The 16,695-nt window shown below is 34.6% G+C and overlaps 1 protein-coding gene across 3 annotated transcripts in view; it reads right to left on the minus strand.

The window, feature by feature from the left end:
- Positions 1-16,695, minus strand: part of EXOC6B (exocyst complex component 6B) — a 494,441-nt gene that overhangs the window by 285,091 nt on the left and 192,655 nt on the right. For all 3 annotated transcript variants that reach the window (XM_070429462.1, XM_070429464.1, XM_070429463.1), the window contains one exon: positions 12,571-12,639. In XM_070429462.1, the coding sequence (XP_070285563.1) occupies positions 12,571-12,639 (69 nt within the window). The remainder of the gene's footprint in view (positions 1-12,570; positions 12,640-16,695) is intronic.

Here is a 16,695-nt window from a genome sequence, read left to right on the forward strand (position 1 = left end):
AAACAAAATATAAAGTAAGTTTCAGGAAAGAAAACTGCCTGTCCAGGACATCATTATGAGAGATGCGGGTCTGTCCATCTGGAGTAGAGACCATGCACAGGCAGGAGGAAAAGACTGAGAGGTGAGGTAAGAGTTAAGCCAAGGATAGAATATGGAAGACTGTATAAGCCAAGTTAAGAAATTTACTTTATTCTAAGAACAATGAGAAATTAAAATAGAGCAAAGTTTTGATACAATTTAAATTGTGTTTAGAAGGATTACTGGGTGTTATATGGAAAATGAATTATCTCTTATTCATTTTACCACAGCTTAATAAATAGTTATATTAATTGTGGTATTGAAAGCTGTTTAAGTGAGATATTATTGTTAAAAAAGGAAAAAAAGCAAAAACACTTGAGAAGTTCAATGTTCCCAAAGTAAGCATTTTGAAAAACAAATGCAGACATGTCTAGGAAAAAAAATTTAATCATTTTTCCCCTTGTTTTGTTCAAAGCCAATTGATATGTATGCCCATGGGTAATAAGGTCACCAGGTTAAAAGAGCAATATGACAATCATAAAAAGTTAGATTACAGCTACTACAAACCAGGGCCCATTAGCCCATACTCCAGGAAAGTTATCACTATAAATGGCTTTTCCTGTGTCCTTATCAATGCAGTGCACAAAGTATCTCACCCTCAGCTTTTCTCTATGATCTATGTAGTGTTTACGCCTATCTAACCTCACCAGGCACTTGGTGGGTCAGTGAAACTAGAGGCCGTGAGATATGGCAGGAGAGTGATGGAACAATCTGTTAAGTGTCAGAGATGGACTAGGAGTCACCAAATATCTCAGGGCAAAACTTTCCACATTAAAAAATAAAAAAACCTCTCGAGAAAATACTTAACATACATTCTATGGCTCAGAAGTACTCAAGATCACTATGGAAACAAAAGAGAAAGCTTCCAGCTCTGTTCTTACAGTATAAGCTGGCTTCTCCACAGTGCAACTTGCATTTGTCTTAGATAGTGGGGCCAAACAGATGAACATTCTGAGAGGGGGGAAAAAGTCCATTTAAAATGAAAATTTAAAAAAAAAAAAAACAGTTATAAAGTTCATTAAAAGCAATAGTGTCTAAATATCAGCACCTGAAATATTAGTCACATAAAGTTCTTAAAAAATAAATTTCAAGTACATGAACATCAGAATTCCTTCCTAACATGCCATTCCAAAGGATTTGAAAATGCTACATACTCATTTCAAATTACTGTTCTCAGGAAAGCTTTTCCATTAAAAGTTCAATGTTCTTTTCTTATTTCCCAATGAAAATGTATACATTTCAAATAAGAATGATGGATTTTTTTTTTTAAGAAACCAGGCCTTTACAGAGTCCCTTACAAAGCAGCTTTTCTCTAGATCCATTAAATTATAAACTTTCTTTAAATATATTTTTATTGATTTTTAGGAAGAAAGGAAGGGAGAGAGAGAAATACGGATGAGAGAGAAACATTGATAGGCTGCCTCCTGCACGCCCCCTACTGGGGATCAAGCCTGAAACCTGGGTCCGTGCCCTGAAGGGGAATCGAACCAACAACCTCTTGGTGCATGGGTAGACACTCAACCACTGAGCACACTGGCTAGGCAATTAGAAACTTTTTGAAAGCAGAAAGTCTCCTGACCATCTTTACATCTTTCACTGTAAATAAATAAAATTTATCATGGTTATAATTTAAAATGGTTATTTTTTTGCAGATCTTCTCAGAATATACTTGAATATACCAATATGAACTATAAAAAACCCAAAACAGCAACAGAGTAGAGTTTCAATGACATTTGAAACAGGAGCCTCTTTTTTCTTAACAGATTAACTGATGAGACTGGTGTTCTCCAGAAACATATCTTTAGAGACAACTTTAAGCAAATCTGGAACATTAAGCTCTACGCCTCTGGCGATGCTAGAGTTCTATCTACAGTTTCCAATGTCGTGTGACCCGCAAAATAAGGTGATGTTTCCCTCTCTCTTTCTTTGTTACACCATCTTTGAAAATGCCAAAGAAGAAAAAAAAAACCACACACACACAAAGAAAAACACCTTGCTCGCAAACTAGGCACCCAGAATCCTGCATATAGGTCTCATTCTCATTTGTCTTAATTTCTACCATAGGAGGAGTAAATGACAATGCTTGTATTTAACACCCAGGTGGAATATTTAAATGTTCCCTCAAGTGTCTTTGTAAAATATTGAAAGAGTTTAAATAAAGGATTTTTACTATAATTATTTAAAATAAATACAACTGAACAGTCTCAACATTTATAATAGAATCAAAGTAGCTCTAAAAAAAACTAGGCTATGGTAAAATACAATCAATTTTAATGAAAACTAAAAAAAAAACACAAAAACAAACAGAGCTCTATTTACCTATTAGAATTCACTGTCAGATCAATGGTTGGTGAGAAGCACTGACAAAAAACTACGTGAAGTTGATGTGTGAATTTTTTTCATTTGCCAACCTACATGTAGCAGAAACGTTTTGCTATATTTTTTAAATGGGGGTCTCATTTTTTTAAATCAATAATATTAAAATCTGACCATTAAAACTACATTTAATTCTTCAGATTTACTTTAAGTCTATGTTCCAATTTTTGCTGCTAAATTTGCTAGACTATTAAACAACAGTGCCTTTTGATAAAAGTTCAGGAATAAGAACCCTAAAACTCTTACCTCTGGTGCCAACAAAACTATTTCATAGCATGATTCAGCGTAAGGCCAGTCTCTACCAAGTAAGGTGTTTTCTTCATATTTAACCTATAAGCCACTTACTTAATGTAGTCAAATTTGTGAACAAAGTATTATATGAGACTGCTGAACAAAGTATTATATATAATCCAAGATAATATTATTATAAATACTTATGTAAACAACAACCCTTCAACTCCCATTACACAATGGGATCTTTTAGTCTAGCTTTGAGAATGCCAAAACTATTCACTTTCCTTTAGTTGAAAACTCCAGTAGTCTTAGACTCTTCAAGTATTTATTTCCCAAGTGTTTTACTAAAATAGCCGATTGCTACCAAAGTTCTCTAAGTAGTTTCACTAATTCCCTGAACACCTCAGAAAACATGTCACTTAGAACTGCTTATATCTGTCCTTTTTTCCATTCACCACATCCTTTCCTTGCTATTATCTATAGCTACACACCATGAATTTGTAGTCTCCTCCAGCTGTCAGGGCAGACCATGTGAGCAGAAACCTTCAGATTAGAAAGGGAGAAATATGTTCCAGGAAGCTTCCTGCCCACGCCACCTCACCCCATCCCCTGCTCCAGCGATGATCTTGAAGGATTATAAAGAGCTTGTGGGTAAGTTCTAGCTCTGCTGCTGATTCACCTCTCCTAATTATAGCCAAGTAGAAAGAGATATTATTAAAAGTAAGAGATATTATTAAAAGTAAAATACTCTAAAACAACACAATTACTTATGTTCAACAAGATAAATTACTGACTAGAGTTCTCATAATTATTCCTAAATCTCTGCTCTGATCCTTTCCAAGTAGAAGAATTCAGGGGACAAAACTATTAGTTTAGGTGCTAAGGCTAATTTATTCTTAACAAAAAAAGCAGGTGACCAGCTTGCCATGGATAATGGCTGCTCAGAGAATAAGGATTTATGATACAGAAATAAGGTCACTTTGAAATATGCTTTTACATTTAGATTTCGGCAAGGCTTCTAAACCTAAGAAAAAGGCAAGGTGGTAGGGAGTCCTTAGGAGACATAAAAGGGGATACTCAAATGGAACTGGGGTAAGCTTTTCTGAGGCACAGGTCTATAATCAGCAGATACCTAAAACATAACTCACCTTGTAGTTCCCTTTAGATGAGGGATTCTTTCTAGGTCTATGATGGATAAGACTCAGAAACTGGGGAAGCCTCTGAAATTCTAAGCAAAATTTACATGCATGTACCTATGTGCATTTTGTCTGGGGGAAAGGTTCACAGATTTCATCAAACTCTCAGAGGCCCTTTAAAATTATACTGAACTTGCTAGAACCTTTGTAATAATGAATTCAATGCACTATTACATTCTGCATTTCTTTATATCTTTGGCCGGTTTACAGTCTTCTTTAGTAATCGAAGGGAATTGGATACAACTGAGGTTCTCATAATCCATGTAATACTGAGGGGCTGCTGCTTACTAAAAAAATTCATGTGTTGCTATAATTTCTATCCCTAAACCCAAGATGTCAGAAATCTTTAAACTTTTTATTACAGTATAACACACATGCAGAAAATACCTGGGGGTAGGGTTGTATTTACAGGTTTGATCCCCAGTCTCTTAATGACACCCAAGTTCTTCTTATGGGGTGTGTGTGTGTGTGTGTGTGTGTGTGTGTGTGTGTGTACTTTCAGTGATAGAAGGGTGAGTGGGCAGGAAATTTGGAGAAGAGGCAGAAAGATGTTGCAGTATATAGAGGAGCTTAAAAGTACATACAAATCTTTTCTAAAATGAGCTGGTTTCAAGGCTTGGAGCCCATCAACATGACAGACATCACTGAGTTGATAGAATTTTCAAAAAAATCTGCCAGACAGACTGGTTTCTTATCTTCATTAAACAGATAGTCCACCCATATTTTAAACTACTACTCCACCATGTACAAGATTCTCAGATTATTATTATTCATCACTTCCATTCCAGAAAACATTTTAGCTTATTTTATCCCTTCTTAAAAATAGTCTCTTTAATAACTGTAAAATGTTTTATATCCTGCCCCTTACCTGCTCATCTCTAAACTGTATATGAAGAGTTAAACAGTAAAAGCTGTTTAAAATAATTCTATAAAATATATCTACCTTTGCCCTGCACACTTCCATTGCATTACTACATCAAGGACCAAGTCTCAATTAACCACTATCTGACCCTTGTTCACTTTCTTCCCTCCCCTCCTCCTGCCAAAGTTTGCCCTTCCTGCCAAAGTTCAGCACTTCCTAGAAAAGTCTCACTGCCTGTTTGATATTGTACTTCACTTTAGTCACCAAAGGAAGAATTTACAGGTGCTTGGCCCCATCTATAAGACCATGACCGAAGTCTGACCTCCTGTTACAATACGTGAACTCCTGCCCTACTGATAAGGCTGGCAGATATAAGTAGGATTTTTCAAATAATCCTTTGGGAATTTATAAGCAGCACAGCCATAAAAGGGGGGTGAATGGAAGGTCGGTTTCACTAAAAATAATAAATATTGCCATGTTTATTCAAAGTGTGCCTTGTTATCCTCCAGGCCAAAAGTTCAGATAAACACTATTGTAAATGACAAAATATTAGAACTTTTTGTTACTTCTGTTATGATCCTTCCGTTGGACACCAATAGAACTGTTTTCCCTCGTCTGAGTCCCAGCCCTGATATTGTATAACACTGCCTGAGACTAAAATGCTGGATTCATTTGCGGGTCAAAGGAGGGCAGGTATCTTTCAAAATCAAAAACAAGCATTTATTGAGTACTGAGTGCTAGGTGCAAGGGCTAAAAAAGATGAATAAAACATGGTACCTGCCCTAAAAGAGCTTATACTCTATTGAAGGAAAAGAGTACATATTTAGAGTAATATAATATAATATAATATAATATGCACTAATAGAAACATGGACTGGGTCCTATGCAAAGGGGATGGGGGCCCACCGTGGTCAACCTGAAATGTCAGGAAAATTTGCTGGTATGAAATAAATATGAATTAGTGAGTTAAAAAGAAATGAGAATAGGAATGTATGAGAATGTATCATGAAAGCTAGGTGGTAAGCAGCAGAAATATGACAGACAGGACATGGAAAACCTTCTAAATTACAACATGCTATATTATCTTCTATAATTCTATATTTTATTCCACAGACGACCACTTAGAGAATTTTAATCAGTAACATATATGTCAAATTTGCATGACAGATTACTGTCACAACAGGGAGAAGTGAGTTAGTGGTTTATGCTGTAAGGTAGAGAGAACAGTTAGTTTCAATAATCCCTATAAGAATCTGAACTAGGGCAACCATTTTAAGATGGGGAGGATGAGATGAAGTAAAAAAAATTTTTTTTAATACCTGTTATTGGTTTTTTTTACAGAGAGGAAGGGAGAGGGATAAAGAGTTAGAAACATCGATGAGAGAGAAACATCGATCACCTGCCTCCTGCACACCTCCTACTGGGGATGTGCCTGCAACGAAGGTACATGCCCTTGACCGGAATCGAACCTGGGACCCTTCAGTCCACAGGCTGATGCTCTATCCACTGAGCCAAACCGGTCAGGGCAGATGAAGTAAAAATTTTGAGATCAAGGTAACATTTGTAAGATTTGGAGATCTGAATATGGTATGAGAAAAAGGAAGAGTCTAGGTTTCTGCATGGAACTAGGTAGATGATACTGTTATTACCTGGGCTCACTGTAAATTCAGAAGTAAGTTTTAAGGTGGTGGTGGGAACAGTGAGTTCATTTTGAAACACAGGGCTTGTGCTGCCTATGGAATATCCAAAAGGTATGGTTCAGTACACTATATACTAAAAAGTGCAAAGCTCAAGGAAAAGCTGAGAAATACAGATACAGGTTTGAAAGTCATTAGCACATTAAACCATGAAAATAGGTACTATCATTCAAGAAAGGAAGGAGAGAAAGAAGTGGAAACACTGAAGGACACAAAGGAGTAAAGCCCACAAGGACCAAAACAGGTAACAATTCTCAAAAAGGCTGGTAGAAGAGAAGGAAACATATAGAGACGAAAGATGAAGGGATTAAGAATTTTAAGAAGGACATTATCAACAAAGTCAAAAGCAGCTAAAAAGTCCAGTAAGATATAGACTGAGGGTGGTGATATGAACAGAAGATAAATATACTGAGTTGATGAGAAACGAAGAATGAAGAAGTAAAGAGAAGTATTGGAATGGAAAGCAATGAGAGGAATAAGGTTTATTTTCTGCTCAGTGCTAATTTCTTTACTCCCAAATCTAATATTAATCTTAATTACATCAGAATGTAAGAAAATATTTGTTACAAATATTTATATTAAATAATCCACTTTTAAATATCTTTGCCAATATTATGAGGACCTATCCTTCACCATACAAAATACAAATTACTCCTTTGAGGATGAGGAAACAAATACAGAAAAGTGACAAATTACAGCCCCCAAAAAGCTTTGAAAAGAGTCATCCCTAGACGTTATACATGGTCTGGCCCTTACTTTAGCAAAGGAGATATCTGAGTTATTAAAGTCCCTATAAATCTGGAACAGCAATGTTTAAAAGATAACCATGCATTCCAGGAAAATATAGAGCTGAGATCTTACCACTTTGGAAAGTTATATCTTTTAAAAATCAGAAAACATGGGAGAGAAGGTCTGTTTCTGCCATATAAACACTGGCTCATTAAATTGTTACAATAAAGTTATGAATATCAAATATCTCATCATTACAAAATACCACTGTGTAGAATTTATTTTTAAATGGGCAATTTAAGGTCTTCTTGTTTAGTCTTCACAGTTTAGGACTATATAGTCTTTGTATACTTAAGAATGTACAGATTTTAAATAACTGATCAACTTTTTATGTTGATGGCAGAGATTAGAACTGCTATTTACATGTCTATACTTTGTCAAATACTTTTTAAAATACTAATTATATGTCTAATAATCAGCATCAGAAATACATAACTTTTGCTAGCTCAACTGTCCTCTATTAAATGCTAATTATGTGCCACAGACTGGTCCAGGCACTGTTCATACAATACCTATAACTGCATTAAGCAGGTAATTATTATCACATTCCCCATGTGAAAAGCTAAGGTTTAATTGCACAAATAAATTACTTCAGTACTCTTATGAATCACTATTAGAGCTCTCACTTGAGGAAAATTTGTTAAAATTTCCATATCATAAAATCTGACAAAAACTAGCATGCACACAGTAATGAGATATAGTGCTGTCATATTATAGTCATCCAAAAATTGTAACTTCTGCCATGATAGATTGTAATTTCCTTTTAAAGCAGAAGTTCTTGACTTATTCATTCATCCTTGCTTCTCCAAACCCATTTCATGCAGAAGAGAAAATCAGTGTTTATTGAGTAAATAAGTAAATGAATAATAAGGTCAGAGTTTGCATATGTTCAAACAAATGTACTGCTTTCTTCAGCTACCACTTTTCTATTTATTCATTCAACTAATAGTAAGGAACTACCATATGTCAAGGACTGTTGTTTGTACTAAGAATATAACATTAAACTAAACAAACTATCCATTTTCATAGACTTCACACTACTTAAGAGGAAAAAATGATTTTTGCTATTATGAGGCCTAACATAAACCTTAAAACTTGATATGCGTGAATATGGTTCTTATTCTAATGACATTTGGGTTAAAAACAACTGTGAACTCCTATAACCATACATGCTAATGAAGAGACTAAATAAAATCATGGAAAATGGAATCAGGATGATAGGGAGGAAGAAGAAAGTTGTATGGCAAAGAAAAAAATGCATATGACTACACATGGGATTTCTACTCAATTTTCAAGGAATAGATAACTCCTATCTTATATAAATAATTTCATAAAATAGAGAAAAGGAAAGAAAGTTCAACCATTTTAATGAGACTAGTATAACACTGACTTACAAACCATATAAGGACAATACCAAAAAAAGAAAGAAAAGTATAGGCCTGTGTTACTTATAACCATACATATAAATCCAAAAATAAAAGAGTAAAAATAAATAAATAAATGAATAAACATATAAGACTTAAATTCCACAGGATGTTAAAAAAGCAGTAATACATCCTCATCAAGGTGGATTTATCTAAAGAATACAAGGATGGTTTAATATCAGAAAAATCTATCAATGAAATTCATCGTATTTATAAACTAAAGGATAAAAACCACGGAATTATATCAATATATCTAGTATACAAATTCAATAAAATGTGACATTCATTTATGTTTTTATTTTTAAAAATTCAGGAGTCTAGGAATAACTAGATGAATCTTTACCAAAAACAAACTGTAAACATCAGTTAAGCGAGAAACTACAGATACATTCTCTTTGAGATAAGAAATCAGACCAGGATGCACAATATCACCTTCCTAAACAACAAGGTAATAATGATCCTGGTGAATACAATAAAACAATAAAAAGAACCATGAGATATACAAACAGAAATAAAAGAAACAAATCAATATCTATAGATATTATGATCAACTATATAGTAAGCTATCATAAACTAAAAAACAAACTGTAATAAAAGAGTTGAGCCAAGTTGCCAGGTGTAAGGTTAACATACAAAAATCAAGCATTCTTCAATATCAGCAATAACTAATTAGAAATAAAGTAGAAAACAGTAACAAAAATTACAAGTATTTTACTATTACCCTAACAAAGAATGCCCAAGCATTCTATGTTACTAGACATAGAAAAAGCTCAATTAAATAATTTAAAAGATCTTATTCTTTCATGAATGAGATGACTCAGCATTATAAAAGTATCAATTCTACCCCAAATTTATCTATAAATGCAATCAATTCAAATCAAAATCCTAGAAGTACTTTTTTATTAACTCAAACTGATTCTAAAATATATATTTAAAAGTAGAGGTTGATAATAGTGAAAGCAATTTAAAAGAGAAGAAATGAGAAGGGACTTCTTTTACCTTTTATGTAGATATGTTAAAAAACCAAATGTAACAAACTATAGAGCTGAAAAATAGATTCATATAAATATGCATATTAGGGTATTGCAGAGGTACTACCAGGAATCACTGGAGATGTACAAATTATGTAGTAGATAAGATTGGTAAAACTGAATTCATCATATAGAAAAAAATTAAGTTCGATCTATACTTCATAGTATATAAAATGATGAACCCAAGCTAGATCAAAATTGAAATGTGAATGGTAAAATGTTAAAGATAATGTAAGGGAATGCTCTATGACGTCAGAATATAAAGGGATTAAAAAAAAAAACCAAGAAATACAAAACAAACTACATGAAAGGTTACAATTCATGGACTTGATTATATCAAAATCAATAATTTCTGTTTCATGAAAAATAATATAGACATAGTTTAGCGTATGGTGCCAAACTGGAAAAAAACATTCACAGTAACCTAAACTGTTAATATCTACCATATATAAGAAATTTCTGAAATTTCTCTTCCCAGCAAAAAGAGAAAACTAAAATAAGAAATCTTGAGAATATCATTCTAAGCAAAATAAGTCAGACCAAAAAAGTTAAGAACCATATGATCTCACTCATCTGGGATATAAAACTGAAAGCAGCAAATGAATAAAGAAAAAAAATAAACAAAAACTCATAGACACAGATAACAGTATGATGGTTACCAGAGGGAAGCAGGTTAGGGAGATAGTAAATGGTAAAGGGGATCAAATACATGGTGACCAAAGAAGATCTGACTTTGGGTGGTAGGCACACAATGCAACATACAGATGATGTATCATAGAATGCACACTTGAGACCTATATAATCTTATTAATCAATGTCATCTCAAATGTAATTTTTAAAAAATCACTGAGATACAGAAACAAAACAAAAAACCCTTTTCACCTACTTTATATATAACAGGCTAGTCATTTCAGAGGGAAAAAATTATATTTATTTTCTAGGTGTTTTACTAGAAAAAAATGCAATACAAAATTGAACAAAGGTTAAAGATAGGCAGTTTAGAGAAGACAAACCTTAAATGATCAGTAAGTCTAAAATGAGAAGCACAATGTTACTAGTAATCAGAGAAATGCAAGTTATAACAAAGAGCTGTCATTCAATATCCATCAGGTTAACAAAATTTAAAAATTAGTGAAATTAAGTATTTTATATATTCCTTATGACCCAGAAATTTCATTCCTAGGTAAAGAAACCATAGAAATTTACACACTAGTCCATAAGGGTATACTGTTTGTTACAGGAAAATGTTAGAGGCAAATTTAAGTTTTGATCATTAACATAATAGATAATAACAACAGCAAATACAAACCATCAGTTAACTATCAAGCAGAAGTGGGAGGCAATGAGTTAGATATATAGACAATAACAAGAATAAATATTAGGAATAGTGCTGAATTAAAAAAAAAAACTACAAGAAGTAAAACTCAATCCATAAGACAACACCATTTGAGTAAGTTAAAAACACCTACACATAAAAAAAATCACAAATTTTCAAGGACACAATCATGACCATATGTTAAACATATTAGAGTTAGTTAGGGATGGGAGACAAGTGGGCTTATGGATAAGAGACAAATGGGGAAAAACATGATAAAATAAAATACAAAAGGCGGCTTTGTATGAAATGATGATAATATTGTGTCGCCAAGTAAGATATATATGATTTCTGTAATTCTCTGTACACGAGAATGAAAAAAACTGTCTACTTATTTTAAAGCCTTGATACATCTCAATCTATATCCTGCTTCATCTTTATATAACAAGGAATGATAGAGAAAAAGAGTGGAGAAGGAGAATAGACAGAGAGGGGAAGAGGGAGCTGGACAGCAAGGAGAACTAAAAGAAAGGAGAATAGAATTGAGGACGTTACCAGGTCTTTTCTCAAACTAATGGAGATCACCACCAAATACTGCAGGCCATAAAATCCACAGACCAGCCCTAAATGATTTGCTCAGTGGATAGAGCGTAGGACTGCGGACTGAAGGGTCTTGGGTTCAATTCCAGTCAAGGACACATGCCCAGTTGCAGGCTCGATACCCAGTTGGGGGCATGCAGGAGGCAGCCAATGATTCTCTGTCATCATTAATGTTTCTAACTGTCTCTCCCTCTCCCTTCCTCTCTGAAATCAATAAAAATAAATAAATATTTTTTAAATCCACAGACCAGTCCCAAACTATCTGCAGTAATGGCCTAGTGACAATACGTTAAATACACGAAAAAAGAAAATGAATAACAGACTGGACCGGGCAATAAGATACACTCAAACTTATTTCGCTTAAAATGATATTAAAAACAACCTGATATAAGCTTCACTGAACTTTGTTATAAAAATTATCAATAATGGGCTTCTCTCATCAATTTGTCTTTCATGATACTTTAACTTCATAGTTAAACTTCTTTTACTGACTTTGTATATATCTGTGTGTCTGCACATAGGTGTACAGATGGAGATAAATTCTAATTCATTTATTAGAATACCATTCACACCTATAAAATTTCCCCCCTTTCCATATGCTTTGTATGACAAAAGGAAAAACTGTCATCAGGAATAAAAAAGTTTTTACATATACTAATGTAATATGTAAATATAGGCAATTGTTATTTAAATAACTACATTATTAAATTAAGAACTGAAATCTGAACATGTAACTATTTTTAGGTATAATCTACAAACAGGTTGACATAGAAATTAATGTTATTAGCTAAGGCATATTATATGGCAACCATAAAAGGTCCAAGAAAAAAAGATTTTTTTATAATTAATACTCCTTAAGTAATAGTTTTCTGTCCTTACTCTTAATAAACAGAAAAATATCAAAAATGAGAAAGCAGAGTTTGAATTCAATATATACCTTTATTAGGCAAAGCCAGATAAAGACTCACCAGGACAGAATATATGTGTAGACATCGATAAACAGGAGAGAAATCCACCAAATCTTGGGTCCCAGGTACCTGCAAAACAATCAGATTGTCACAAAATATTCAAACAAAGCTATTAATAGCAACTGCATTCATTTTTACTGCTCACTGTAAGGAAAAGATACGGAAATATGCTAGGAAGAAGAGAGGGGCGATCATATAAAAAATAAGATGAAGAATGGAAAAGCCAAACCTAGAAGTAATACCAGCAAATGAACAACGCCTAGAGATTAAGCCTATACATCAAAAGAGAAAGTAAAACAGAAAACATCAGGTAAGAACTGGAGTAGAGTCGCAGTGCTAAAACTGATTTGTTATGTGACCTGACAAAAGTAAATCACAATTTACTTTGGCCTTAATTTCTTCAACTAAAAAAGAAACTATCAGTTGACTCATAGAAATTTAGTAAGAAAAAAAGGAGACTATGAAAGTAAATATTAAACAAAACAAAATAAAGCATACAAGACAAAATAACATAAGAAATATTTTTTTAAAGACCTAGCTGAAGTTTTTACTGTAACACTGGTAAATGTATGATTGATCAGAATATAAGCACTTCTATGTTTATTGGTTCAAATTTATTGACAATTTTGTTCATTTGCTTGCATCCATGAAGGCAGAGATTACATCTCCATGTTTAAGAATCTCATAGTGCTGTGTACTGTGTAAGCACTCAACCAAACTTTTATATGAATTCAAAGATTGCTAGTAAGGTGCTCCAGATCCTACACCATGGCCCAAGCAGCATTACTGAGAAAAAAATTTACAGACACATGGGGACATGTAGTTAAAGAAAAAGTAAGATTCAAAAGCACATCTTAACACAAAATGAAGCAACAAGTGACCATTGGGGCACTTTTACTAGATATGACCACATTAAAGCATCTTTGACTGAAAAGTGGAGATCTGAAGGAAATTTGTCTTTCCAGAAAACCAGACCCTACCAGTGAAAACTACAGCTAAGCAAAACACAATCTCAAAAAAAAGAAAACTAGAAAAACTTGATAAAATCAAATTTATAATAGTATTTACACTACATAAAAATTAAACATGCATGTGAAAAAAAAAAGACAAGAAACATTAAAAAAAAACTTGATCTGTATAGGAAAATATTTAGAATAAATGATTACAAAATTATTTATTATAAATATACTAGAGGCCTGATGCATGAAATTAGTGCAAGAGTAGGCCTTCACAGCTGCAGCAGCAGCCTCGATCCTGCAGCTGCAGCCCTGGCTTTGTCCGGAAGGTTGTCTGGAAGGATGACTGGTCTAATTAGCATATTACTCTTTTATTATTATAGATTTACAAAAAGTTAAGGATATTTCCTTACCTAATTTTGAATAAAAAATTCAATCACAACTTTGTTTATATGTTCTTTGTGCAATTTATTCCTTTTGTTTTGCTTTGCCTCAGTTCTATAGTTTTATTCAAAAGGAAACTGCTTCAAGCATTCTTCAGACAGAGCCTTGGCCCTTTCACATGTAGGACCCATCTTTATAGAATAAACTAGGGGCCCAGTGCATGAATTCATACGCCTTGAAAGGAACTGTGGGTCACTAGGCTGTGGTGGGCACAGGAGCGGGTCTCGGCCCATCGTCCATGTCCCCCTCTGGCCCCTCCCACTATGGCCCCCGGTCCCCTGTCTGCCAGCAGCCCAGCTCCCGCTGTCACTGTTCCCACGCACTGACAGCGCAAAGCGATTGGGGCCAGTGCCAGCAACAGGTGCAAGTGCCGGGCAGGACTGCAGCGCGCAGGATCAGAGAATTTTCAGTAACCACCAGAGACTCGACCCGATGACAGCTACCGGCGCCCCACCTTGGTCTGGTGCCCCTGCTCACTTCCACCATCCCGCTGCAGCCGACACCCACCATATTCCCCTGTTGGTCAGCGCACATCATAGCGACCGGTTGTTCAGTTCTTCAGTTGTTCCCCCGTTCGGTCTATTTGCATATTAGCCTCTTATTATATAGGATTATTATATAGGATATCCACATTAGGAGACAGTTTCTCTACAAATCTGTGATGAATAAGCTAATGGGGCCCCTTACTAATTAATGAGCTAATAAGACTGGTTTACCTGGGACATACACAGAGAAGACAAAGGTCTTTCCTGTCATCTCCAGCAAATTTTTACAACCAAAACCATTTTCTGTGAGGCTGTCTTGACATCATCACACTCAACTCCAAACTGCTAAGTGTCCTGACCTGGAAATATTGGCTAATTCTTAGCTCTGAAACCATAATCCAGTTAAGACCTCCTACGCACATGACTGCCTGCTTTGAAATCCAGACAAGAAAAGATCTAGACAAAAATTTAGACAAGAAAAGATGGAGCAAAATGCGGTTTCAGTTCACAAACTTTACCTCTACCTTCAAAATACCCTTCTATGTAGAAATCATTTTGCTTCCTTATGTGAAGAACCAAGCAGAGTGCAGGAGAAAGGTATGTAAAGCATGCACTGACTCATGTTGCTTTGAGCTAGAGGTGTTTTCCCTACTTTCACTAATGAAAAAGAATCACATCTCGGGGAAGGCGAGAGGAAGAGAGCAACCTGCACTGTACGTGAAGGAATGCTACATGTTTGGAAGGATAAGAAATGAACTTTCAAAAATCTAAATAAATGGGGGTGGAGAAGAGAACAAAAGGCAGTTTTTCTGACTCACATAAACAGGTCTGTTTTAAAGGCCACCTTTTGCTCCCCATTTAAAATGCTAAATCTCTGTCAAAGCTGTCTTCATTCTTCTTCCCCTCCTGTGCCCCTCCCTTCCCTCAAGTTGCAGGAATGATTCAAGCGGGGTTAGGTTTCAGCTGAGGCAAAGGGAGGGGTCCAAGGACACTTTCCTAAGCTAACAATGACTGTCTCTAATGGTTTCTGTCTCCTAACAAAAGCCATGACTCTGTTGTTATCAGCTTCATCTAATTTTTCCTTTCCAAAGTAAATAACACGGCCTTTGCATTTTACACATGTCCAAGTTTGACAAATCATTATTGACTGAGGCTATAACTGATAAGAGATAACTTTGTGGTAGGACGTTGTCATTTCCTCTCATAAGGGCTTTCTTTCTGAGATACAGAAACATGATTAAAATAGTTAAACATTTCCTCTGCCTGGCAGTCAGGAACTCAAGACATTAAGATACTGGAGTCTGCATGTTTCTAGTTCAAATAGATCTAGGAAGATATCAACCGCAGCCACAAATAGTATATTCAAGATTATTCTGCTTTTTTAACTAATTCCTTTCCTTATGAAATCACACAACATAATTTCAACACCAAGGACAGCAGCTAATTCCCTATATAGTTTCTGAATGGAGAGCATTAGTAGCTTCTATCAGCTCAAACCTCTATATTTTCAGAGAAGCAAAAAATAAGACTTTAGATTCTGTAACTAAGAAATCGATGCCTCAGAGCACATTATAATATTATATAAACTAAGATATTAAAGTAATATCTTAGTGAGAGACTTTAGGGGTGACTGGACTACAACATTCAGAGGTAGATATAAGGAAGGAAACTACTACATTCTACAATTACACAATCACATAGCTTTTAGAGATCATGTATCACTAGGTAACAATTTATATGACTAATATTTATCATACAAATAACTTTTACATTTGTATGATAAATATTAACAGCTTCCATCAAGGCAATAATTCTTAATTACTGTCTGCAAAAATATTTGTTGTTAAATAGCCTTGTATCCTATCAATACATCAGCTAGCAAACAAATTTTGCCACTATACAGATGACTAAAAAGAGTCTGTATACAAAAGAAGCTCTAAAGTAAGAAAGTAAATTTATAAATAGGGTTAATGAAAGGCACACTGAAAAAAATAGTCTTATAAGCCTCTTCAGACAATATATTTTGAGGAAGATATAAAAATTACAAGTAGAGCCCTGGCCTGGTGGCTCAGTTGTTTGGAGCTTCATCCCATACACCAAGAAGGTTGTGGGTTCGATTCCCAGTCAGGGCACATACCTAGGTTGTGGGTTCAATCCCTGGTCAGGGGGGTGTATGGGAGGCAACCAATCCATCTCTCTCTCTCTCTCTCTCTCTCTCTCTTTCTCTCTCTCTTTCTCAT

Source organism: Myotis yumanensis, unplaced genomic scaffold (assembly GCF_028538775.1).
Source record: "Myotis yumanensis isolate MYYU_CA2020_CCGP unplaced genomic scaffold, mMyoYum1.0.hap1 SCAF_11, whole genome shotgun sequence".
In the NCBI taxonomy this organism is placed as follows: Eukaryota; Metazoa; Chordata; class Mammalia; order Chiroptera; family Vespertilionidae; genus Myotis; species Myotis yumanensis.